This window comes from Lichenostomus cassidix, chromosome 3, assembly GCF_008360975.1.
Source record: "Lichenostomus cassidix isolate B80296 chromosome 3, HeHo_3.0, whole genome shotgun sequence".
Lineage (NCBI taxonomy): Eukaryota > Metazoa > Chordata > Aves > Passeriformes > Meliphagidae > Lichenostomus > Lichenostomus cassidix.
In genome coordinates this window covers 67948216-67975214 of record NC_139483.1, presented here as the reverse complement: position 1 = coordinate 67975214, position 26999 = coordinate 67948216, and the positions used below count along the sequence as shown (strand labels likewise).

At 47.2% G+C, this 26999-nt stretch overlaps 1 protein-coding gene and 2 long non-coding RNA genes across 4 annotated transcripts in view; 2 read left to right on the top strand and 1 right to left on the bottom strand.

The window, feature by feature from the left end:
* The first annotated feature begins 2035 nt into the window (after positions 1–2035).
* On the top strand, positions 2036–14297 carry LOC146439941 (uncharacterized). 2 transcript variants are annotated; one of them, XR_014850983.1, is made up of 4 exons: positions 2036–2657; positions 4121–4213; positions 9260–9377; positions 10632–10868. It is a non-coding gene; the product is annotated as an uncharacterized LOC146439941 (long non-coding RNA). The 2 variants fall into 2 exon arrangements; XR_014850982.1 differs by lacking the exon at positions 10632–10868 and adding an exon at positions 12682–14297 and having other exon boundaries at positions 2038–2657.
* On the bottom strand, positions 11678–13165 carry LOC146439942 (uncharacterized). Its single transcript, XR_014850981.1, has 2 exons — positions 13043–13165; positions 11678–12455 (listed from the first exon to the last, which is right to left on the bottom strand). It is a non-coding gene; the product is annotated as an uncharacterized LOC146439942 (long non-coding RNA).
* Positions 14298–18601: 4304 nt separating the features above from the next.
* FOXO3 (forkhead box O3) overlaps positions 18602–26999 on the top strand; it is an 86315-nt gene continuing 77917 nt past the window's right edge. Inside the window, exon 1 of the mRNA XM_085056198.1 lies at positions 18602–20680. Coding sequence (XP_084912324.1) covers positions 20090–20680 — 591 coding nt within the window. The 5' untranslated portion in view covers positions 18602–20089. The remainder of the gene's footprint in view (positions 20681–26999) is intronic.

The window sequence follows — 26999 nt, the reverse complement described above, 5'->3', positions numbered from 1 at the left end:
AAAGCTTTCAGTCGAGTCTCTCACAGTACTCTTTTGGACAAAACGTCCAGCACACAGCTGGGTAAACACATCATGCCATGGGTGAGAAACTGACTCATGGGTTGGGCACAAAGGGTAATAGGGAGTGGGGTGACACCAGGCAGATGAACCTGTTACTGATGGGATTCCACAGGGCTCCATCCTCGCCCCTGTGCTCTTCAACATCTTCATAAATGACTTGGATGCAGAATTTGAAGGGATACTGGGTAAGTTTGCCAATAATACTAAAGTGGGAGTAGCTGTTGAAACCTAAAGGGCAAGGAGGCCCTGCAGAGAGACCTCGATAAATCAGAGGACTGGGCAATCACCAACCCTGTGAGGTTCAACAAGGGAAAGTGCTGGATTCTGTTCCTAGGATGGGGCAACCCTGGATGTATGAACAAACTGGGGAATTAGAGGCTGGAAAGCGGTGCTGCGGAAAGGGGAAGGAGGAGGAGCAGACACTGATCTCTTCTCTCTGGTGACCAGTGGCAAGATCTAAGGGAATGGCCTGAAGTTGTACCAGGGAAGGGTTAGGTTGGATATTAGGAAAAGGTTTTTTCCCCAGAGGATGGTTGGGCACTGGAACAGGCTCCCCAGGGAAGTGGTCACAAGCCTGACAGAGGTCAAGAAGTGTTTGGACAATGCTCTCAAGTACAAGGCATGATTCTTGGGGTGGTGCTGTGCAGAGCAAGGAGCTGCACTTGGATGATCCTGAGGGCATCTTTCCAACTCAGCTTATTCTGTGATTCTGTGATTCTGTGATTCTGTGATTCTGTGATTCTGTGATTCTGTGATTCTGTGATTCTGTGACCTGCTTCTCTGATCAACTGCTACAGCTGGAAATAGAAAAACTTTCAGGGCTGAGAACAGCTTCACCAGCTCACTTGGAGCTGAGGTCGTTGAGCCATTAATGCCACAAGCTCCTGCCTACGTCCCCAGTAAGAAATGAACTTCAAAAGTCTCAGCCTTTGGATCAAAATCCTCCAAGGTATTTAGGTACTTGACTAGGGTGGAATATGAGTGCCTACAAAAGAGAAGCTGGACTCTAGTACCTCCTGTCTTTCAAACAGAAAGATGATTGAATTTTTGTTTTGCAGGGTAAGCAGAGGGTAAAATCAGGGGAAAGTGAGTTTCAGCAGAACTTCCCATTTCTTGGCTTAAAACAGACACAAGCTCCCATCTTCCTATTACCTTCACTCCAGAGCTCTGCCACGGAAAGGGGGATTCCCCTTTGCATCGTGGGATGCACAAAGCCCTGTTGTGCTACAGGTTCTGGGGGGATTTTACTGCTTCAGTTGGACTGAGATGTTCCTGATGAAAGGAGAAGCTAAGGAGGCTGCCAGCATTTATGGCTCCCTCTCCTCTTTGGTGCATCTAACATCAGTGACAACAGAAAAGTTCAATGCTGTATTTTAATATTGAGGCTCCACTGTTCCATAAGCCAGGCAAAACAGAGAGCCCGGGCTAAGACAGGATAAACATTAAATTAGAAAAGATTGACTGAGAAGGGAAAGCTAGCCCCTGGTTTTGTAGAAATACTTTTGTACTTGGGCAGATCATACGCCATCATCTGGCTCCACCATGTGTTGGGATCTCTCCTCTTGCCTCAGGGGAGGGAAAAGTTTGTTCTTCACCCTTTCCTAGAGGAGCATGCAAGCACTTGCATCCCTCTCCCTCAGCAGGCTGTTGTAGTAGTGCCAAGCAGGCAATTTCTCATCAACCATGCTCATTGTTTCTGCAAGTCAGGGGTACTTCCAGTTGAAATACATTCCCTGTTCCTTGCTTGTCTTCTCCGCAGTGTGCACATGCTGGCCTCTCTTATGGTAAAAAATTAGCAGTCTGGGGCCATGAAATCCTGGATTGACAAGGATTTGTGGGGATACCTGTCCTTATGATAACAGGAGTCATCCGGACAGCCCGAGTTCCCCACAAGACTTGCACCTGCTGAGGCTCTGGAAACACATCCCCTTCCTCTGCAATCAGCCACTTCCCCGTGATAAAAGGGAATGCCTAACTTAGGACAGTGCTTTCGGCTTTCTCCTGCCCTTGTCTGTAAAATCATAGAAACGGAATCACAGAATAGTTTGGGATGGAAGGGACTTTAAAGTACCAAACCCGCTGCCATGGGCAGGGACACCTTCCACTAGACCGGGTTGCTCAGAACCCCACCCAACCTCGCCTTGAACACTTCCAGGGTTGGGACATCCGCAGCTTCTCTGGCAATCTGTTCCAGTGCCAAATATCTTCCATATTTTAAATCTGCTCTGGAAAGCTCCCATCAAAGCCCCGAGCCGCCGCGGCTGGGCTGAGGGCGGCCTGCAAGGCCGGCAGAGCCCACAAGATGGCGGGCGCGCTCCGCGGCCTGGCGGCGGCGGCGAGGGGAGCGGCCTGGTGAGGAGAGGGTAAAAATACAGCCCAGACTGTCACCGCCAGGCTGAGAACAAAGCCAGGCAAATACACCGTGCTAGCCTGGGCTGAGATCCCTTTCAGAAAGTTTAGTTTGGAGTAAAGACCGAGAGGCGATGCCATTCTTGCATAGCTATATCTCAAAGGCAGGTGCCAAGAGGATGGTGCCAGACTATTTTTGGTGGTGCCCAGCGACAGGACAAGGAGCAATGGACACAAACTAAAACACAGTAAATTCCACCTCAACATGAGGAAGAGCTTCTTTATGTTACTGGAACAGGCTGCCCGTAGAGGTTGTGGTGTGTCCCGTTCTGGAGATACTCCAAACGTGCCTGGACACGTTCCTGTGTCACCTGCTCCAGGTGACCTTGCCTTGGCAGAGCATTCAGGCTGGATGACCTCCAGACGCCCCTGCCAACCCGAAAAATTCTGTGCAGTGCTGAAAAAAAAATTGAGGCATCAAACACCCACATCCCACCACGGAATACAGTCCCTTGTCCGATGTCAGGCAGGGCAGACACAAAAATGGGGGGCAGAGGGGTCTGAGGGGCTGCTGGAGAAGAAAGTGCGGGGCAGGTGGGCAGCAGAGCCTCCCGCAGGACAGCGATGACCCGACCTTCACCATGACAAAGATTTATGTTTTTAATACACAACCAGTCAGTTATAACTTGGTTTTGGGGAGCAAGGGCTTCCTTGAAATTGGGGCTGCCTTGTATCACAGAATCACAGAATAAGATAAGTTGGAAGGGACCTACAAGGATCATCAAGTCCAGCTCTGCACAGGACCATCCCCGAGAGTCACATTATGTGCCCAAGAGTACTGTCCAAACACTTCTTGAACTCTCTTGGTGCTGTGACTCCTTTCACATTGCTTGATCCTATCCCAGCCGTCTCCCCATGGCCAGATGCTGCCTTGCAAGGGCTCAGGCTGAATCCTCCTGGTCACAGCACCAGCAGGATCCTTTGGTGCAGGGTACAGGGCATGTGTGCTCCTGAGTGAAGCCACAGGCAGGACCCCAAAAAGCCCTTGGAAAGCTTCTGCATGGCTACCTTGTGACTTTTCAGGCAGGCATAGCTCCACCTGGATCCCTGTCTCCAGCCCACTCTTTTTAGCATATATTTGGCAGCATGTTGCCTGGGTGATGGAAGGCTGTCTCTACCCTGGGGTGCAGAAGTTCTTGGTGGAGGTCATTGCTGTCCCTCCATGTGGGGACTTTCTGGCAAGTGGAGCTGGTAATGCCATGTACTCCTGGGACATTATTCTGGAATGCTCATTGCACATAGAGGTGGTCTTAAGACAAAGGGAGACTCACACAACTTTGGCACAGCTGTGAATTCCCCACATTCAAGGGCAGCTGCGTTGACAAGTTGCTCTCTGTGTCTCAGTGAAGAAATCTCTGTATCGTGGTTGTCTTCTGCTGGGATCCTGTTCTCGAAAAAATCACAATACCTGGAACAGACTTAGAGGAGGCTGGCCTTTGAACAAGCCTGAAATCCCAATGCTCTGAAATCTGGAGCACTTACAGGATTTGGCTTATGATGAGCTCCTCAAAAATCTGCCATGACTATGCCTTTATAAAAGAAGATGGCCCTTGCTTGGGCTTACTGTGGTTAAGAGCTCCAAGAAGCTCCCTAGTTCTGTCCTGACACCCCTTAATAATCAGTGTCTCCGCTTCTCTTCCTCCTCCCACAGGGTTCAGCTTGCAGAAATCCTATCCACTGACAACAGCCTAGGAGAATGTACAGACTGTATCCTCTCCAAAAATATGAGCAAAGAAATTAGAAGGTACTAGAGGGGAGGGGTTAACCTCTGTTTAACATTTCATGGGCTGTTGTTTGGGTTAGGCTTTATTTAAATTATTTTGTTGTTTGTTCCTGAGAGCTGCTCTTGTCTGCTTGGTCTTCCCTGTGTGCTTTCCCCGTCCAGGCTCATAGCTCTGTTGATTGGTGCAAGCAGTTCCTTGTGCAGCCAGGTTCTTTCTTCTGAGGCACCAAACATTCCCCTTATAAAGTGCAAGCACCCCACGTGGCACTTGGAGTCAGGCATTTCAATGCTCAGTGTTCTTGCATACTTAAGTACCTTTTAGGCTGCATTTCTCGATCCTCAAGCTTTAAAAATATGCTAAATTCAAATGGAAAATATAGACGAACTTAAACATTGGTCCCTCTGTGGCTTGCCTAAAGGAAGAAACTATATTGAGATTTTTTCAAGTCAAACTATTGTACAAACACATTGAAGGGAGGTGTATGAGAAGAGACTTTTCCTGGAAAACTTCACTCCTGTAGAGATGTGCTTGAACAGAAGTCTGGTGGTATGCAGAAAAAGATACAAGAATGGTTATTGGTCCATTTAGAGTGAAGAAGAAACAAGGAAATAAATCAGCTCCAATCAAGCATTCCAGAGCATAACCCTCTCTGCAAATTTCTTCTCATAACAGTCCAAGCCCATGAAAGAACTTGCATCAATAGATGCTGAAGCCTATAGAAGGCCTTTAATGTAGCAAGTCAATGAACTTTGATGGAGCTGACTTTTCTGGAAAGTCAACTGGATTGCCAGGGTAACCACATCACAAAAGGATGCAGGATGGAAGGATAGAGACGTTCGTTTGCTAAAAAGTTCTATAGGCATGACAAAATTAAATGAAACTGGATGTCCTAGAAAACAGTTTTCACATTCATCATGTCTCTTGGCTGGATTCCACAGCATTACAGAAACATTTCTACAAGAACTGATTAATTTTCACATTCTGGGTCCTGGAGAGCTTCCCATGCTGCTCAGAATAGGTAGGTAAGGGTTTTTTGAGTACAGGCTTAGCCAGATGGGCAGGGCCAACATCCTTTGGTTACATGTTACCAGACATCTGACTGAATCCTGCATCAGCAAGCTGAAAGGAAAGAGAGTTAAAAGGACTATCTGCTTATTTTACCCACATTTAGCAGCAGGATATGCATATAAAAGCAGATGAACTCGGGGGACAACAGTAAACTAATCTGAGACAGAGAACAAAGCTAAATCTTTTTTCTGACACAAAGAATAACCTTCATCTGGCCAATGACTAAACAAATGGATCCAGGCTACAGGGTAAGGTCAAAAGCAACATACCCCCAGAGTTTTAAAGACATTTTAGACTCATAGGTTCAGTTCAGCCTTAAAGATTGGTTCTTTAGTACTGAAACTTATTTCCTAAAGTCTGGGTCAGCTCCTGCCTGGGTCTGTTTGCAGATGTAGTCTTTGCATACAAGAGCAGTGGCTGCAGGACTTCATCTGGTGCCTGACTAAGCCATTTCCATCTCTCCAGCCTAAGCCTTATTCTTCTTACATCCTCTGTACTTTCCTATGCTGGAGCTCTTTGCTCATGCAGATATTTCTACTACTTTCCAGAGGTATGGGAGCTTCAGGAAAACTGGCTGGAAAACTGCCTGCGTGTCCTCCAAAAAAACCCCCAAACCTAAAACAAACAAATAAACCAAAACAAACAAAACCTCCCCAACATTTCTTATTCTTCAAAGGTTTGGTTGTTTTGATTTTTTTTGCCTACATAAAAATAAGTTCAGGACTCTCACTTACTATTTAGAGATCTCAGTTCAAAACCCTGCTCTACCTCTAACTTACCTGTTCTAGAAAGTCTATGAACCAGGTTAATGGTTTGTGGGCGTTGACAACAACTGCATGACAACTGGAAAACAGCTCCACCCCTTCATTATTACAATGATAGAATGGCTTGGGTTGGAAGGGATCTTAAAGACCATCCAGTTCAAGCCCCATCCAACCTGGCCTTGAACACTTCCAGGGATGGGGCATCCACAGCTTCTTGGGCTACCTATACCAGTAATCTCACCACCCTCACAGTAAAGAATTTCTTCCTAACATCTAATTTAGACCCTTAAAACCATTCCTCTTTGTCTTATTGCTACATGTAAAAAGCTTCCCTCCCTCCCTCATTTTTATAAGCCCCCTTTAAGTACTGGAAGGCTGCAATGAGGTCTTCCTGTAGCCTTCTCTTCTCCATCAAGAGAAGAGCAATCCCAGCTCACTCAGCCTGTCTGGGCAGGAGAGGTGATCAATCCCTCTGATCATCTTCGTGGCCTCTTCTGGACTCAGTCTAACAAGTCCACATCTTTCTTGTGCTGGGAACCCCAGAGCTAGATGCAGCACTCCAGGTGGGGATTCAGGAGAGCAGAGTAGTGGGGCAGAATCACCCTCCTTGACCTGCTGGCCACACCTCTTGATGCAGCCCAGGATGTGTTTGGCTTTCTGGGCTGCAAGTGCACAACTGGCTCATGTCCAGCTTTTCATCCACCAGAACCCCAAAGTCCTTCTGCACAGGGCTGCACTCTTCTTTTTCCAGTGAGCTCTTCTTCCAGTCTGTACTTAATGTCTGGGATTGCCCTGACACAGCTACAGCACCTCGCACTTGTTGAACCTCAGGAGCTTCTCACAGGCCCACTTCTCCAGTCTGTCCAGGTTCCTCTAGATGGCATCCCTTCCCTCTGTTGTGTCAACTGCACCGCTCAGCTTTGTGTCATCTGCAAACTTGCTGAGGGTGCACTTGGTTCCACTGTCACTGATAAAGATACTAAAGAGACAGAGCCTCAAGGGACACCACTTGGCATCAGCCTCTACCTAGACATAGTCTTTGACCACAACTCTCTGGCTGCATCCATCCAATCAATGCCTTATCCACCAAACAGTTCACCTTTCAAATCCCTGTCTCTCCAATTTGAAGACAGGGATGCTGTGTGGAAATTATTTGCCTTGTTTCATCTCTGACTTTGTCCATAATTACCCTTTGGAACAAGGAGAAGCAAGCAAACTTGTCTTAGGGCTTGAGAGAATAAAATACTTGCATCATCCCTGGCAGATAGGGAATAAGCAGGAAAGCACTGCGACCCCAGAAAAGGCAACAGGAGATAAGAAATTCTTGACTTCCACCACCAATTGGTTTTCTGGAAACAACGCCTTGTTTTTAAAATTAGATTAGAGCACTTCTCTAGATACAGACTGCAGGTATTTTGCTAAGATACCTTAGCGTGTTTCCATCAATAGCTATAGCAGCTACAAATTTGTACTTCTGGATGAAAGGTACTTTATCAAAAAGTTCCTGACAAGCTCTTATCTACCCAGCACATCACTGACATACTCATCCTGTGTGAAATCTGTGCAAGAAAGACAGGGCTTATTTTGTCAAATTATAAATAAGAAGCACCCTCCAAGACATCCTGCATCACAGATTATCAATGCTGCAAAATACACTGAGCCTAGTGGCAAAGGCAATACAAGGAAATGGATACTAGGGAAAATAAGAGGTGTGAAGAACAGGCAAGTGAAGAACAGACAAGTCCAAAGCTTAAGAAGATGAAATTAAAAAAAAAACCTCAAAAAGGAAACTACTTATCCGAGCTACCACATGAGCTGCTGAGCATCACAAATTTTTACTCATGCTCTCCTAAAATGAAAGGTGCTGATGCCAATCTGTACAGAGAGCTTGTGGACTGGAGAAAGCTGTCCACTGGGGTGTAGAGCAAACATTAGTAAAGCCCCAAGCAGGTGAAAGGCAGTCCTAGAAAGAGAGGTCACAGGAGTGTACCAGTGATGAGGCTGTCATTCTGATTCCTCCCTTCCACTTTCTGCTAAGTGCTGTTTTTCTCAGTCTCTCAGAGGTTAAAGACAGATGGGAACCATTAGATCTTCACAGCTCCTTTGGGAGCTGTTAGTCAGACCTGTCACACATCACAGCCCTTCAAACCTCACCTGCTTACCTTGCCCGAGACTTGACTGCAGTGTCCCTCACGCTTTTAACTGCGGTTACTGCACACCCTTCAGAAACAGGCCTGTCTTGGCTTGGACACATCTGGAAAATGTTCCAACTATCCTGACAGCTTGTTATGGTGATTAACCACCTTCATTCCAATAAATTTGTGCCCAGTTTTTCATATGAATGTATGTGATTTCAGCTCGCTGAAACACATTCCCATAATTTACTAGATTAAAGAGCCTTTCAGTACCTGATATTTTTCTTCCAAGGAAGTTCCTTCACCATCATAATCAATTCTCTGCTCAGCCTTTTTTGATAAACTAAAGAGACAAAGTGCTTCATGTCTCCCATTGCAAAGCATTTTCTTCAGGCTCTGAATCATTTTGTGTGGCTCTAATGTTCCACCACCCATTTTTCAACATCAATTTATAACATGCAGGCCATCCCAGTGCTGGTCTCACAAATACAGTATGTGCTTATATCCATTTGCTTGTCCCTTAGGACTCTTGAAAAAAAAAAAGAAATAAATTTATTCAGAGTCTGAGGCAGATGCAAACCAGCTTCCTTCTGTCTGGCATTTGGAGCAACCTAAAACCAGACATCAGTCACCTCCGCTGGTGCTGCCATCTCAGCGGGTAAGGGGAAAGCACGACAAGGCTGTCTCCCTTCTTCACTATGACATAACATTGGAAAGCAAAGCTGGCCCTGTGCAGGGTTCTGCTCTGAGCACAGATGGCCCCAGGTACACCCAGACCACATCCATAGGGATAAACGAGCCAGTGGGCACGGAGTAGATGTGTACAGGCTGTTAAACTCCCTTACCCATCAAAGTGCAGCGACTGCAGACTTTTTATGCCCATACCCGGGAATTGTTTGGGAAAATGCTAACAGCCTGAGGCCAATACTGTGCCAGGGACCAGTCTCTCTGTGGACCCAGCTGAGCTCCATTATCTGGGAGAGCTCCCCACCACTGCCACGTCCTTTACCAAGAGAGAAAAATGCTTTCTTAACACAGAACCAGTCTCCAAGTCAGGAGAATAATGAAATTGCTCCCTCACTTTCTTCCTTCGAAACAGGTCAGCCGTGTTTCTCAGACCAGAGAGGCAGCAACAGGCTGGGGCATCCAGCAGGTGCATCAAACCTCTCGATGCAACCTTGTACATCTCAACAAGGGAAAGGGCACAGGAAGAAAAGGTAAGAAGGAAGAAAAGGCAGTAAAAGCGCTTTTGCATAAGCTCAGAGAGGATGGCTAGTGAGTAGGTCATGCATCACCATGCAGCTGGGATCAAACCCAGGCTGATAACCTCATCCAAGCCAATGATTTGGTTCTAGGGGGTCCCTGACCTGCCTGTCCTGCACCAAATATCCACTCAGTACCACCACCCTGGAGCTTTCTCACCACAGGCCTGTCCTGCAGTTGCTTGTCAGAGCCGAAACAGCAGTCACCCAGCAATCCAATGCCAACAAAGCTGGAGGCACTTCATAACCATTATAGGTAGAAAAGGTGCCCAGGCTGTGCCTAAATAAAACTTTGTCTTCAATTCCAGGGTTCTCAGATCAGGAGGCGGAGGAGAGAGTGTTTTTGGGAAAATATAATCTCAACCCCAGCTCACCAGAAGGGAACAAAAATATCTGATGGCTAATATTTTATTAGGTTTTGATTAGGACAATAGGGACTTTTATTTTTGGGGGGTTTTTTTGCTACGGAATTTTCCCTTTTCTTGTATCTCTCAGTGGCAGAAAATGCTGAATCACAAACCTGGAGCTTTTTAAAAAAAAAAAAAAGTATTTCATATGCAGAAGAAACATTATCTTACATCATTTCATGCTTCCTGCTCTGCTCTCTTGTGCCACGTTCCTCATTTTCAGGCTGTTTTAAAGGTCAGCTTCACAGAACAAATCCTGACCTCAGACATGGCAAATATGCTGCCTCATCACTCCAGGATCTTTTCTCACATGATTAGTCCCAACATTCCTGCAAGTAGAACAGTTCCCATTGCCACTGCCACAGACAAAAAAACCAAAAAAAAACACCCCAAAAAAACCTCAAACAAAAAACCCCAAACCAGAACAAAAAAGAAAAAGGCAAGATATTTTTGGTCTCCATTCTCTAAGTTAATGCTCACAGCCTCATTTCATAGGCTGGGGGCTACTTCAGCACGGTAATGCTATTGCCATCTACAGACAAGCAATAGCTTTACCAAAGGTACATACAAGTTAAAGTAGGAATACATGCCTAAACTGACAACTGTTCTTGAAAAAGTTTGAAAGGACTTTAAAGAGGATTTTATTTAAGATATTCCAATGGCTAAGATATAGGATCTGGGTGAAAGTTAATTGAAGACAGCAATTAGTCCTCATGGTATAGGTTTTAATACTTGTTATGTATTAATTCAACTGGCTTCATTCTGTCTGAAGATTTTTATTTTTTTACTGTAATTTGAGCAGACAGGAGAGGTCATGTTAAGGTGCTGAGCCGGAAGACACATGCATACTCTGTTTATTTTGAACAAAAGATCAGAACTTATTTGAAATTACTACTATCAATTACCAAAGGTTTAAAGAATGATGAAGGCACAGCCGTGATGAACAAGCTCCAGTGCTACAGGAAAGCTGAAGATTAATTTACTTGCTTAATAACTCTGCTAAAAATGTAAGACTTCAAAATTAATAAAAGAACCAGTCAATTAATCTTTTGGTTATAAATGACAAATATACACTGAAAAAATATTTTGATTGAAGTATTAAAGTTACTGCAAACTCTTTTTAGTGTGCTTAGGCCTCTAAGAAGGAATATGGCTCTTTTTCAGTAACCCAGTGGACTAGTTTTTGTCAGTGTCTGTAAGAAATACAAAACAAAACTGAAGTTCCCACTCACTGGGAGACTCTACAGATGACATTTAAAAGAAAGCACACCACCACTGCAAGATGAAAAATGGGGTTTCTGTTAAATTATAACTAGCCAGACAGTTATACTGCTCTCGGGTTCATGATAAAGGCAGAAAGGTTGCCTCCCATGCCTGCAGAGCTCATTGCCAGGTGGCTCGAACCATGCATGGTTAACTCGTCAGACTAGGCCTCTTCTTGCTGATCCCTGCTGAACCAGTGAAAGGGAAATTCCCAGGCCCTGAGAGCAAAGACTACCCCACTGCTTGTCACTCTGGAAAGGGGGAAGAGGGGGAAGGCAAAAGCAAAAAAAGAAAAGTGGGGAAGGCATCAGATCCATCTCAGTCCTTTGCCAGACGAAGGACACTGTAAGACTGAACCCTGGACAAGTCATATGAAAAAGAACCAAAGCACAAAGTCCTCCTCTAATGAAGTCAGAACAATAATGTTTGGATAGGATTTCTGGAAGAAGGAGCCAGAGGTGTTTGTGAATAAGCACAAGAATGGGCACTTCCAGCGACCACAGAACTACAAACAAAAGCACTTTTGTGCACTCCTGGATTACTTGCTCTTATTTTCTCTTACAGTCACATGCTTATGTAGGCCTGTACTGTTTGAAAACATGATTTATTAAGATGCCTTAAATTGCAGCCAAGTATTGTACTATTAATACTTTGTTTTAACTTTCCTGTTACTTAATATAAATTTGCATAATTTTAATCTCTTATACAGCCAAATCCCCACTATTTTTCTAAAGTGTTTCAGATTTATGGGCTCCCCCCCTCCCCTTCCCCATCATTGTTTCATTGGTTCAGGGACAACCCCTTCTTTTCAGCAGATTGAAACATCCAGTAATCTGAAACAAATCTGGTGACCCTATAGCATTAAATCATGCTTTGTGGTGCTTTATTCCTGCTCCAAAAGACTTTATGCATTAGCAAGTACATAAAATTGTACCAGAGACTGAATACATATTGAAAAGTAATAAATGATTCCATATGGTCTTAATTTTTCAAAGCAGTACACCACTGTTTTAAAGCAATAGCGCTTAATTTTCCAATTAGGAAGATTTTTAAATAGCCCTTTTAACCCACAGACATGGGAACACTCTCACTTTGGATAGTCTCTCCAGCTGAGAGATTTGGGTGCACCAACAATTTTCACAGTCAAATGGTGTCCTTGGTTAGCAAGCTAGCAAGGGTACAATTAGCCAAGGCAGTTAATTTCTTCCTTTTATTCAAAAAAGCTTGTGTCATCATTACTGCAAAGACACAGGTCACAAAGGCTCCATGAGCAAACTGAATAGTACACGTTCCTCTTTAAGCTTCACATACTTGAACAGCTGTCAGACCTCAGCTGCAGTTTGTCCCCAGTTCTTCCTGTTTACTTCGGAGGAAAAAAATTAATTTTGGTTAAACAAGGTTTATAATGCCTCTACCTATATGTTAAACTAGACATGCCTATTATGAAGAATAGCTACTGTACTTAGAAGCAGCAAGCTCTTTAGCATATCAGTTCTCAGCATGTATTTAATTACACAGGCTCATTTAAATGGTATCCCCAAAAAACAACAAAATAATGTCTCATTCTTGCTGTCATTGCCTCTCCATAGGTAAACTGGCAGTGAACGACTTCAGATGCAGTTTTGGTTTGCTAAACTGAAGGAAATTAGTCTGCAACACAGGCAAGGGTGTGTGCAAATTGAAGAATTCAACGTTTCAGATTCCAGGAGGAGTTTGCAGGGCAGTTGCTATAACTGCATGCCCTGAGAATGTTTGAGTGACATTCACATGAGCTGCAAGGAAAGTAAGGTCTTTAATACCAGAACAGGACCGGGCAGAACTGAGGCATTAAAGTTCAGAATGGCTCTCCCAAAATCCCCTGCTCAACTGATGCCTAATCCTGGAGGCAAGGAAGTCCTATTTTTAGGTTGTCAGCATCTCAAGATACAGGACATTCTGCTTTTCACATACCCACAACCACCCCATGTGGGGCAGCTCTGTGCCTGTCTTCCCCTGGACCCAGTGCTGGAATTCGGAGCTCAGACACGTTTCCATGCAAGACGAGATCCATGGCCCCGGCTGCGTAGCCTGCTCAGAGCACATCCAGCACATACCAATAGGCTCAGGCTTCTTAGAGCACGTTGCTGCGATCTCTCTTCCAAGACGGGACAGCAAATAGGAGGTGCCTGGCGCTATCCCATCGCTCTGCGGCGTGTATAGGCACTCAGGAAACATGAGCCCCTTCCCATTCCTCCGACTTGATGCAGCTCCTGAGTCAGCAGTTACCCAGTTCCTCCGGGGTAGGAGAACCAGCTGCAAATGCTTTTATAATCGACTTCCCCACCATGTGCTAAGCCGCTGACTGCTTTTGCTTAACACTTCACCAGCCCCTTTGAACCCTCCCTCAACTCCCCATGGGGGACTTCCTTCCCCGTGTGTGCCTTGCAGTGTCCCTCACACCGGGAGACACGAGGTCATTTACTCCTCCTGCCCGCCGGGGTTGGGATGCCTCGCTCTGACCTTCCCCAAGAGTATCTTACCAGGGAGGCAGGCTAGCCTAACACGCACTCCATTTCCAACCAGCCTGTTGAACCCGTACTGCTGCTTGCGAGACAGGGTGGGGTTTCGGGATTCACGGGAGCAATCAAGGAGAGGCCATGACCCAGCAATAATAACATTGCCACGGGGAAGGGAGGGGAACAGCCTTGGATTTCAGTCCCCTTTTGAAAGTGTGCTCTATGTACTTTACATCAAACATCTGTCAGAGAACAAAACACAAAGTTCTGGGAAAAGGACCAGGAGCCACATCTTCAGCTCCTAAACAAGTGCTCTGATCAGTGGAAATACAGGATGACAGGATAAGGGAGGTGCTTAGACTTCTTCCTCCAGGGGCCACGTACAGGAGAAAATAATTAATTCTTTGGAGGAAGTGAAATAGGCCGTATTGGGCACCTGCTGTCAAAAGGAGAGACCAGGCTGCAAGCCTGAGCAAAGGTAATTCTTTCCTGCAGCCTTCATTCTCGTCACCTGATCCCCTGCTGTACAAGTGTGCCTTCTTTTTGCAGGTAGAGGGAAGCAGGGCTCTGAGAGGCTGTTATTTTAGGGCTGTGATGTGTAAGCACCACTACAGCGAGGCAAGGATTGAGGATGCGTCTCTCTGCACAGCACCATGCAGACAGGACAGCCACCTCGGGGACGTTTTTTTGTCCCGTGAAGACAACCCACACTGACACAGTTTCAGAGGTGTGGCTTCCAGGTCTCCCTGTCGGTGCCCTACCTCTAGGCATTTGGCACACCTGGCTGCCAGACACGTACCCACCCAGTCCCTTCCCCTCCCACCACATGCAGATCTCCACTGCCTCGAAGCCCGCACCTGCAGCCTGGCACAACTTAGCTTTGAGACAAGGGGATCGCGGAAAGCCGAGAGACGATTTTGCTTGGTCCTCAGTGCAGCAGTAGCTTCTGGCTGAAGGCAATTTTCCGTGCGAGCGCCACGGCACCTTCGGGAAAGGCTTTTCTGGCGGCAGGGCTGCAGGCAGGGCTGCAGGCAGGGCCCCCCGCCCCGAACCGAGGGGCAGCTCCAGAGGAGGGGGCGCGGAGCCCTGCCCCGCCCCCGCCCCGCGCCGCATTTTACTCGATTGTTTATTATTTTCCGAGGGGCGGCGGCGGGGCGGAGGCGCCGGCCAATGGGACGTGTCGCTGCCCTGACGGGCGACGGGCGCCGGCCAATGGGCGGCGAGGGCGGGCTCCGGCGGTCACGCGCGGCCCCGGAGCATGACATCATTCAGTTCGCACGGCGCAGCCTAGCTTGGTGGGGGCGTGGCCGGGGCGGGGGCGTGGCCGGGGCGAGGGGCGGGGCCGGAGCGGGGGCGGGGCCGGGCGGGGGCGGAGCAGAGGCGGGACAGCGCCGCCGCTCCCCCGCCCCGCGCTGTGTGGGCGCAGGAAGGTGTTAAGTTATAATGATGGAGCAATTAAGCGATAAGTGGGTATAATTAACCCCACGTGGGGTAACCGAGACGGGCTTAAGTAGACAAGACTGCATTGCACAACGAGTTGGTGGCAGGGCAGAACGGCGTTTGGCCGCTCGGACTAGCCTAAGCTAAGCGGGTGAGGTGTCTATCTTCACAGGTCAAAATTCTTTCATGTAATGCAAGATGAATAATAATAATTTTTTAAAAAGTGGAGTTTCTTGCTGTATCCCAGCAGTTTGACTGCACCCTAATGATATAAACTCAATACCTGCATGTGCCCCTGAGTATTTATGAATTATGAAGCAAGCTTTAGAGCAATGTCAGCCTAAAGAGCAGGTTTTTAAAAGGGGTTTAAAATATGCAAATAGTTTTTGGGTTCCCCCCCACCCCTTGCCTTTCTTCCTGGCCCTCGAAGTATATTTGGGTCCCATCTATGGTGCATCAAGAACTTGGCTATTAGTTTAAAGTGGAGGCTGAGGTGCTCCTTCAATGGGGCATTTTAAGAAGAGGGATTTCAGGGAAATACCGGTATTGCAAGCCTCATAAATAAAGCGGAGGGAGTCCAGCTTGAAGTGATCTTTAAGTTGCTGTTCACCATTTTGAGGAAAATTTTATAGTTAGAAATCTGTAGCCATCCTTGGCAAACTTTCATGTTTCCATGGCACAATTTGGAGCCTTGCTCTGTGTCTACCAGTCAGCCAATCTTTCCATAACAACTGTGAAACCCATTAGCCAGTTCTAGTCTAATTGGGTCAAAAAGTTAAAGTCTCAGGGTATGAAGTTGGCTGGTTTATAAATGACATTTCTTTCTAATCACCAGTATCCAGGTTGCTCTGAATTAGCTGCAAAACCTATTGCCTGTTGCCCAGTCTCTGTTTAAAGGACACAGTAGGGAACTGTGGGAAGAAAAAAAAACCCACTAAGGGAGCCGCTCTCTCACAGGGTGAATGGGAGGTGTAGACAAGGTTATTGCAGGGGACACAAACTGCTCAGAGACCAGGCTGCAGGTGCCTTACAAAACAACCCCAAACAACTTGTTTGTGTGAGGTCCACATAGACAATGCAGCCATTGTTTAACATAAGTGCAATATAACATCGGTTTATTGAGTGCCAGTACACTTTACAGGAGATGTCCATAATCCTGTAATGAAAAGAAGTTCCCGGTCTCCCAACCCCCATGCAACTTTAGCTCCAACTGTGCTTCTGCAGTAAGATATTTGTGTGAGAGGTGAAGCCAGAAATGTCACCTGCACTTCTCTAGCTGCAATGTGACTGTGACCCTGCCAGATCCATATAATCCAGATACCGTGATAGGCACACATGCTCCCCACAGCAGCTTGAGCGGCCATAGTAGATAAAAGGAGATGCAGAGGAAGACGAAGTCCTGCCCTAAAACACTCGCAGTCTAAGTAGGCAAAGTAAGTGAGCTGGCTTTCAAATGGCCTGAGGGCTGGCCTAACTTTATTCCTGTTGAAGTCAGTGATAAAACTCCCATAAATGGAGCTTTTTTGAAAATCCCACCCTTGGGGCATTAATGTACTTAAGGGAAGAGACTGAGAATCGTGCAGGCTTTAGATTCAATTCTGATCAGTTTTTATGGGTATTTCAGTGAGCCCAGCCATGGAACAATGATAAGCAGAGCTCCTGTCTCTTTCTGTTTTGCTCATGCACTTTTTGTAAGTAAAATGTGTAGAAACAATTATATTGTGGTTTTAATTACACCCCCAAACTGCATTATCATGGGCACACACGTGCGGCATGGAGCTGTGAAGAACTGCTACTGTGACGTGTGATAAAGGTCATGCAACTGATACACCAGTGAATTCTGAAGAGGACAGATAATCTTGCTCAAGGCTGGCACTCAGGTGATCCAGTTTTATTTCTCAGTTCTGGCATGGGCTTCCTGTATGACCTCAGTACAGTCATGTAATTGTCCAGTGCCTCAGTCCATCATCTTTTTAATAGGGTTACTACTTACTTATTTCCTTTCTCCCACCCTCTCCTCCCTTATTCAGACTGCAATTCTGCCAGGGAGTGGAGCATTTCTTACCACGTGCAGGGCCTTCACCCAGTACAATGAGACCTAATAGCAATGCCATTAGAGTAATGCAATGCCAATTAAATAAATAAATGAAGATGATAATATCATTTAGGACTAGATTTGCAGCTTGTAACCCAGCCCAAGGTCAAAGTGCTATGCTTCCCTGGAACCTCATGTCCTAAGGAAGCGCTCCACGTGGAAGTTTCTGCAGTGGTCAAAATCAGCCCCAAGCAGTAGCTGGTTTTGGGAAAGGGCTGAGCACCAGTCGCAGTTTCTCAGCTGGCCTTCTCTGGCTAGCTGCTGAAAGCCGCAAGGAAAGGCTCCTCGGAGATGTGGTGTTGGACTAAGCGTCTTTTCACTACGCCTTTTTGTCTGAACTTGGTTGCTGGCTCTTCAATGCCACTGTGGTTTTCCTCCCTACCAACTGCTAAATCATATACATGAATGCCAGTGTCACAATTGCAGAGCGGCTGGTGTCTTTTTGAGCTGCTTTGCATTCCTGAAGGGGCCACGTTACAGCAAAAGCCATGGCAGAGGACACAACATTGTGACCCAAAATGGAGTTGCAGTGAAAATTATTTCCATTACTCAAACCTGCATTCATTCTGATTAATTCAGTGTCTCCTACTGTATTTAGATAACCAGGGATTAATTGTATGCATGCTGAAATGCTGTCCCTTGTAATAAAATCACACTAAACTATTCCTAACTTCAGTGCCACTTGAATTCAAAACCTAACTAGACCCTTAGGGCCTTAAACCTTACTTAGCAGAATGTAGGATCAGGGCATACAGGATCAGGGCTGTTTTCTAATCAAACTGAATGGTTTTCAAATCTCTCTGTTTGTCTATAATGCTAAATACATCAAGAATAATTTAATTTGTCTGCTAATTCTATCCAGCAAAGCTTCAGAAGCACACCTGCTTCTTAATCCATGTGATTGTCTGTATCTGTATGAGAGACAATGCTACTGTTGGACTAAATCTAGTCCACTATCTGTGTTGATACCAAGCTGGGTGAGAATGGATACATATAAGTTGCCATGTGATGTATTTTTAACTACATCCATATTAATAGCTTTTATGTTCCTTGGCTTTGTGGGTCACCCCTTTATTCAACCCATAATTAACTTCAAGTGAGCTACTTTGGAGGGCTTTCTGCAAGGGCATGGCCTCCAAGGAGGAAGTACAGTCGGATTGTATTCACGTGTGGACATGTCTGAACATGTTCCTGGCATCACCCACAGGCAAAGTGCAAATTTTCAAAGAATTACTAAATTAGACTCTAAATCTTGAAGTTCACCAGAATACCTTGTGCACCAGTAATTTATGACCAGTGGAAACAAGTACAGAAAAGAAACAGGGCTAATGCAACCCTTGGGAAGATTTACCGGGTGCTTGGAGAGGCTTGAGCGCTTCCCACCGGGCCGGCCGGATAGGGCTCCGGAGCCGCAGGGACGGCGAGCAGAGCAGCGCTGCCCTCGCCAGGTGCCGACAGCTGCTCCAGCCCGCCCAGCTCCGGCGGCTCCCCCCATCCCGGCGCTCCCGCCCCGTCGGGGCGGCTCCTGCGCCACAGTGCCCGCCCTCCGCCCGCCCGTGGGCGGGCCGTGCCGAGCTGTGCGGTTTGGTTGCGGCTCCCTGCGTGTGTCTATAACTTTGTGTTGCTGCCGGTGGTTGTTAGGAGGAGGGATGTGGAGGTCGGCGGTGAGCAGGGTGACAGGCTGCTCGGGCGGGCTGCGGCGGCGGACGGGCTGGGCGCGGGCGGATCGCTTGCCTCTCGCCGGCTGCTCGCAGGGGGAGCGGGCGCTCTGCCGTTTTCCCATCCTTCGCCTTTAAAGGGAAGGCTCTCCGGAGCTGAAGGCGCAGGAGCAGCAGGAACCATGCAGCAGCGCTGCTTCTTCCTCCCGTGAATTCGGATCTCGATTGCTGCCGGTGTGGAGGTGGCTGTCGATCCGGCACCCCCCCGCCGCCTCCCGCCCCTCCCGATGTGGCTTTCCCTGCCTCGTCTGCCTGCGCTTTTTCAATGACTTAAGTGAAGGGGGGAAAAACTGTCAAGATGGCAGCAGCAGGAGCAAGGAGGTTATGAATGTGGTGTTGATGCTGGAACAAAACCTATTCTCTTTGGCAACCCTAGGGAGGGCTTAAAGCTTCTGGACCTGTTGGAAGACTGGCGATTTGATTTGTTCCCGTTGTGTTTGCTTTTTGCTTGCAAGAAGGAGGATCTATTATTATTTCTTTTTTAACCGACCAGCCCCCGGGATAGCCTTCTCCTGCCCCATGCTCCGTCGGCTGTGAGATTTTGGGGGATTGGTTGCGTGTGGCTTGGGGGCACCGCAAAGTGACAGGTTTACGCTAGTGTGCAATTGGATGTATGCTAAGACTTCGGCTCCCTTTAGGGCGTTTTGAAGAAGGAAAAAGTCTTCGGCGTAATCCAAAGGACCCCTCTCCCTGCCCTCCTGCCGAGGGAGGGCGCAAAGGACCAACCCCCCCCCAAAAAAAAGCAAGGTATCTGCGGAAACGACGAGGAGCGAGCTCGGAGGCGCCGGGGGCGTGGGGGGGTCCTCTCCCGGCTGGATACAGCGCGGTTCCCGCTGGAGCTACTTCTGCATCCGCATGGAGTGAAACATAAACAAACGCACACACGCACCGCGGGAGCGGCCGCCGCTCCGCCGGCGCGGAGGGCAGCGCCGCGGGCACCTCCGGCACCGCCCGGCCCGCGCTGCCCGCCCTACGCGGCCGCTTCGGCTCCTAATCTGATTTTTTTTTTCCCCTCCCTCCCTCCCCTTCTCCCCCCGCCTCCCAGCTCCGGCGTGCGCATCGCCCGCGGGGAGCGGAGCTCGGGGCGCAGCGGAGAGCAGCCCTTAGCGGAGCGCGGCATGCCCGCCCGGCGGTCCCCCGCCTGCTAGGCTCCCGTCGGCACCGAGGAGGCGGCGGAGGAGGAGCGGGGTCGGCGGCCGCCCGCCCGCCCCGTCGCAGCGCCCCGCAGCCGGCCGCGGGGGAGGCCAAGATGGCAGAGGCGTCGCCCCCCGCCCCGCTCTCGCCCCTGGACGTGGAGCTGGACCCCGAGTTCGAGCCGCAGAGCCGCCCCCGCTCTTGCACCTGGCCCCTGCAGAGGCCCGAGCTGCAGGCCAGCCCAGCCAAACCCGCCGGCGAGCCGACCGCCGACGCCGCCTCCATGATCCCCGAGGAAGAGGACGACGAGGAGGAGGGGGGCGGCTCGGCCATGACCGTCGGCAGCGCTGCCCCCGCGGGCGGAGAAGCGGCGGCGGCGGCGACCACCGCCGTGCCGGAGGAGGCGGCGCGGCTGCTCGCCCCGCTGCCCGGCGGCGGCCCGGAGGGGCCGAGCCTCTCGCCGGGGGGAGCGGCGGCGGCCGCGGCGGGCGGCGGGGGGCTGAGCGGGGGCCCGGCGGCGGCGCCGAGGAAGTGCTCGTCGCGGCGCAACGCGTGGGGCAACCTCTCCTACGCCGACCTCATCACCCGCGCCATCGAGAGCTCCCCGGAGAAGCGCCTCACTCTCTCACAGATCTACGACTGGATGGTCCGCTGCGTGCCCTACTTCAAGGACAAGGGCGACAGCAACAGCTCGGCCGGGTGGAAGGTGAGGCGGGATCCCGGGGCCGCGGCGCTCCCGCCGCGCCGCCCCGACGGGCGGGCTGCCCGTGGAGGATGCGGCCGCGGAGCGGGGTGCTGGCTGCTGGCCCCGACAGCAGCCCGCCGGGCGCTGGTGCTGGTCGTGCTGATGGTGGTCGCCCTGACGCCTTTGCTTTGTTTAAGGGAGGGATTAAGAAAAGTTTTGTCTCTTTCCTGTTGCTGTGTGCAAGCGGTGAGGGCTCTTGACTCTGAGGGCAGAGGACACGCTGGAGCGGAGCTGGCTTTTCTGATGCACAAGCACATAAGCAGGGAAAGAGAAGAAGAGAGGGTCAGGGAGAGAGAAAGGAAAAGGAAAAAATATTTATAAGGTGTGTGGACTTTGTTTTCCCTTTTATTTTTTTTAAAGTTATAGTAACACCAGAGGTAACTCACGATGGAAACGAGCAGAGTTGCTTTTATGCATGGTCCGTCTGAGTCTCAAAGCTCAAATACAGAATGACTTTATTATTTTTATCGAGGAAAACCCTAGGTTTTTTGCCAGTGTGTTCCTCAAAGGCAGTAGAGGGAAATTCGGGTTTTGACATTTCTTCATAAAGTTAATCAAAGCATGGAGTTATTGGCTGTTCAGCCACGGGAATGCTTGGTTTGCGATTCCTGTGGTGCCAGTGTATGAGAGCACCGTCTACTGATAGCCCAGCGTTTTCTGTCCAGCACTGCGACAGTGAGCAGCTAAGAGTACTACCGTTTTAATAAGTGAGGGGGGAAAAAATCTGGTTTTGTGGCTTGTTTACTCAGCGCGTGCAAAAGCACGTTGTAGGCAGACAGGGTTTTACCCTCAAGACAGAGTCTAATAAGGCCTACCAGGAGCCAGAACTGCACGTAAAGCACATTTGAAGTGATTTCCAGAACTGCTTTTTTTCTCCTCATTTTCCATGTTCATCTATTAGCGTCTGTTGGATGCCGAAATGTCACGTACTTGCAGCCCTACAGAAATGCAGGTGCTGCTTGATGCCGATACTGTTTGCAAAAGGAAATCCCGGCAAGGTTCAGTTGCTGCTGAGGGCCGATACTAGCGGCATCTGACGCGGAGTTTTTGAATGGATGGCTGAAGGTGAATTTGCCAGGAAGTTCGATGCTTTTACAGGGAAATTAAATTTTCTCTTTGAATCTGTCTAGCTTTGGATTAGGTGATAAGTTTCAGTATACAGATTGGTCCGAAATACTGTATAGGTGAAACATTTCTGGCAGTTTCTGTACTAGCAGCCCTGTCTTGTATTTCGGTGCCTGAGTAGGACTCGCTGCTAGGAATTGAAGTGCGGCTCTACGATTTTTGCCTTCCAAATGGAGCACTGTAGAGGAAGCATTTAATTGACAGACTTGTCTCAGGCTGGGGAAAATACAAACACAAAGTTTATCGGTGGTGTAGCTAGTTCCAGACAAGACTTTTAAAACCACACATCCTTTTTACAGCTTTTGTGTGTGTATTAGGTGTTCAGTTTTGATCTGACTTCAGAAGTGTGATGCAGAGTGTGATAAAGGGTTACATCTTCCAACAGCCCGTGCCTTCATAAGTTGTTTGGTTTCACATAGAAGCAGTGGCTTTAGATGTCAGCTGCTATGACAAATCCAGAGTTTTTATCTGGTATATTGAATTTTCAGTAAATTCTCAATATCTGATTCAAACGAAGACTTACCAAACAATGGGGCTGACAGTGTTTTGGCTGAATTTGGTGGCAAAACTCCCTTTCACTTCAGCAGAAGCAGAATCTGGGCCATAACATGAAGTGCTTACATTGATTAGTATAGTTAATACCATCATAATTTTTCTGACAATTTATACTGTTAATTTGATATTGATCCCTTTGCTGAGCAGCATTAACTGGTACTTGGAGCTAATTAAGATGTTAAAAACTTGGATCCCTAGAGATTCTTCTGTTATAATTTAGTTCAGAAGTTTCTCACAAGCCTTTAGGATGACCTTTCTCAGGAGATGCAGGCGCACTGGTAGCAGAAAATTCTGCCTCTAATGATTGTGAACTGTCTCTGAAGTTAGGGTACGGCATTTGATCGTGTTAACGGCGGGCGCAGTTGTGCGTGGGTGGTAGGGGCATACTGGAAGGAGCAAAGGGGAAGTCAGGAGCTAGTAATTTGCCAGGCATCTAAAACTGCAAGATGGAATTCCTTAGCAAGGCTAGGGTTTCTTTTTCAAGTGCATGTACATTCAGAAGAGGACTACTTCAGTTTCTTGACTGGAACGTAGCTTAGTTTGTGCAGAAGCAACACTCTTATGCAGAGACTCCATCTTAGTCTCCTGATGCTAAAACACATTATATGTTATCATTTTTGTTTCCCTCACAGGTAATGAATATAATTCTTTAGGAACTAATGTCAGCTTTTCACATTAGACTTTTTCAGATTGCTAGTTACACTGAGACTTTAAATGAACAGAAGATAGTTCTGTGTTAGAAGGCTTTTATCTTAGTTTAGAATATTTTTACACAGCTAAATTCTTCGTTGAAGGCAGCAAGCACATTTGACAATATTCTGCTCTGGCAATGAGTGGGAAAATTGTTTTTTTAAACAAAGGAAGAAGAGAACTTGGTCTTGTTACCTTATGTATTATTATACATGAAATATTAATACTGTTTCCAGTGAGATGTGCTGAATACCATAATCCGTAAACATAGCTGGGATTATATTCCTCAAAACAATTATTTTAAGAGCTATAAATTAAAGTTACAACTATCACTTTTTTTTTTCTTTTTCTGCCTGGGGCATTAAAGCAGAAGTGAATATTTCAGATGTGGTTAGGAAGGCATATATTACGTTTCCGCTAATTCGGATAAGGTTTGCCCAATACATCCCTCCCAACCATCTCCTTTGCTTCCCCCTCCCCCTGGCCCCGGTGGGACATTGGCTAACCTAATGCTGCCTGAAGCTAGCTAGGGCAGTAGTGTACAGTCTAGCACTGTAGAGGTGCCACGCTCCGGACACTCTGTGTGCCACGGCAGCCCGGTTTGGTGCAATCCATACACTTCCAAACCTCTGGAGAGGGTTTCCGTGCACGTTCCTCCTGCCTTTCATACTTGGGGAAAGTCACTATTTATGTTCGTCATCACTGGAGTGGGGAAGAGATCCCAGGGTGAGCTAGTTTTACCCTTGTGAAATGCACTGTGCCAGGCGACTGTTCCAGGTACAGAACTCCTCGATGACTAGATCTTTCCTAATTCAGGTATCTGTTACCCAATCGAAGTCCCGCAGTCACAAAACTAGTGTGCTGACTTAAAAACCGAATTTTATCTCCCAGGTATTTAGGGTGCAGCACTCACTTCCCTCAATAATCTTGAAATAGGAAACTGAAACACCTTTTTGTCGTGTATGTAGTGGAGGTGCGCAGTTTCTCTATGGCTTAAGTAATTCCATACTTCTTCCCATAATGTTATTTTGTAATTTCTTGCAGCACTATCTTGTGAAACAGTCTTTCCTACATGAAGAGTACACTAGGGGGACTATTTTCCTCTTTGTTAAATGGTATGGCAAGACTATGAATCTCGTCCTTTATACATAGAAACCAGCAATTCCCAAATTTAAATGCAGCTGATTTGCTTTGATTTGTTTTTCATATCAGAAGCCTATTTTGTTTTACACCTGTTGTATTCATCTTCCCCACAAAAGATAAACACTAGCTTCTGGGTTATTTACTTTGAAGGGGAAGTTTTTGTAAACTTTGTACATGGACATTCCATCATTCCTTGCCATGCTTTATTGGCCAGTATGTACCGAAGGACTGCAGTCCCTTCAGTGTAGCAAATGCATTAGTCTCTTCTCTAATTATTGAGACTTGAAAAGGCTTGAGAAATTTGCCAGTGATGCAGACAGATGTCTAAATCTGTTAGCCAGATGCTGATATGCAAGATGTGTTGGACTCTTTTTATCTTCATGCAAAAGATGTGAGAAGGAAGCCATACCACTCTCTTTCTCCTTACTTCTCCTTCCTTGGACTGGCACACAATGTCTTTATCAGGAGTGGCAACATCAAACTGGAGTCTGCATCAGTTTCTTTTTTTCCTCTGCTGACTTATCAACTTTTTTTTTTTTTTCTTTTTAGTTCTTTAAAGATTCTATTTCCCAATTAACTGCTTGCAAGAATAATTTCTCCAGCCTTCTATTGTATTTTTTAAAAATGCATTTTGGGTTGCCTTGTTCATCTGTACAGAAGGGTTTGAGTTACAAGCTGTAGCCTGATTATTTTAAGTTTTGATCTACCAAAGAGAGCACGGGTTTAAGCATGTGAATGGATCCTTGGGACTTCACTGGGATTACTTGTGTGCTTAAACTTGCTGCTTAAGCATCTTACCTGATCAAAGCCTTACTATGTTGTGCTTTAACAAAATACTCAGAAACATTTGTAAGTGACTTTTGTGCTAAGCAGTGTAAAGAGATGTGTGGTTCCAGTGGTTGAAACCACTAGATAACAAGTGTCTTGCATCAAAGAGGAGTATACTTTAGTATCACAGCAACAAATGACTTTTTTAACTTTCCAGTAGAAACCATGCAGATATTAGCACACGTTGTTATTTTATATCTGTAATGTACATCAAAGATCTCACTTTTCTCCAGCTCATGCAGGCAGGTGACAGCTATTAGAGCAGTGAGAGAGAGACCAAGTAGCTCTCCCAGAATCACCGACATTGTTTGATCCACAGTGTGACAGAGAGGAGCACCTCTGCTGAAGGACTTGTTAAATGCAGACATAAACACATCACCTTGGTGAATGTGTTCAGCTGCAAAGAATCACAGGCTGTGATGAACTTAACTTTGGGTGTGAACGGGAAACTTCCAGTCCACGATGGTATGGTATTGCTGGATAGTAATGCCGTCAGGTAGACCTGCATGATAAATGCCGCAATCAAAGTCCCTCCGTTGTTCGGAGACAGAATGTTACCTAAAACAGCCAAGCAACCATTGACATTGTCTGTAATAGGTTTATTAGTGTCAATATTGGTACGTATTTAAAATTTAAAATAGGAAGCTTGAGAGTCAGAGGTTGGCTTCTACTCTTACCTGCGTATTTGAAAGTACACAGTTAATGCTAATAAAAATTAAATCACCTTACTGGCAGTTATATCCATGGTATTGTATTGGCTTGAAAAAACACTCAGACTATCAGGCTGGGGAGGAGTCCTGGCGCTGCTGCCCTGGGACATCCTGCCTCTGCTTGGTGTTGTCCTGGTGAAGCGAGCGGTATCTTACTTGCGAGGCCATTTTGTATTCGGGTCATTTTGGTGGTGCTACACTACTTTGCTGTAATCCTGGGAGATTAGGGGAGGCTGGGCACGTGCTGGTGCATTTAGAAAGGCGAGTGATTAGGGTTAGCTGGGTGGTTTTGTGAAAGCTCTTTGTGCTGATGAGGGAGGACAAAGTAGAAGCCCGGAGTGGAAGGTAGGCAGCTCTGGGGCAGACCCCCCACACCCTCCTGCAGTGGCTGGGTGGGTTTGAGCCAGCTCACCTGGGGTGGATGGGGTGAGCAAGTGCGAAACCACCCCAGAAAACTACAGTGCGTGTGCTGCCTTCAAAGGGAGGCCGAGGGAATTGCCTTGGAGACAATCGAAAACCGAGGATAAGCAGCCAAAGCATTTCTCTAGGTGGCAGCCTCCTAAAGGTGCCCTGCTAGATTTTGGCAGCCAGCTATTTTGCGTGGAAGTATGGAAAATCTTTTGTGAGGATTGTTCCTTATTTGCAATGCAATTAAAGTGGGTCTTGGTGTAGTGGCGGCTTGCCAAAGGAGAAACTGAAAGTGTTTCCTAATGCAAGTTGCTACTTAGGCTAAAGTCTCTGCATGTTCTTGTTTCTCTCCCACTTTTTAAAAAAGCCTTGCTACTATGTCTGTCACAGAAAACATGCCCAAGGGCAGGGTTACAACATGGCAATATTAATTTGTTTTAAAGGCAGGAGGCCCTCTATGTTTGGAGGGTACCCTGTCTGGAGAAGGGCAAGCTCTGAGCATCCTCCTACTGCTTTGATTTTTTCCCCCTTGCCATGGAAAACTGTGATTCTCAAGTCGGCTCTGGAAAGGGTGCCATCCTGGCCAGGTCCTGGGACAGGAGGTGCATCCAGGTCCTGCAAAACGTAGTGACGATCCCAATAAATGCCTGCCTGATAACATAGCATCTGGGGAGCTGCAGGGTTGGGTGGGGGTTTTTTTTGGTTTTTATTTTTGTTTGTTTGGTTTTTTTTTTTGTTTGGTGGGTTTTTTTTGTTGTTTTGGGGTTTTTTTGTTTGCTTGTTTTTTTGGTTTTTTTTTAATGTGGCTTTTCTTGGGACTG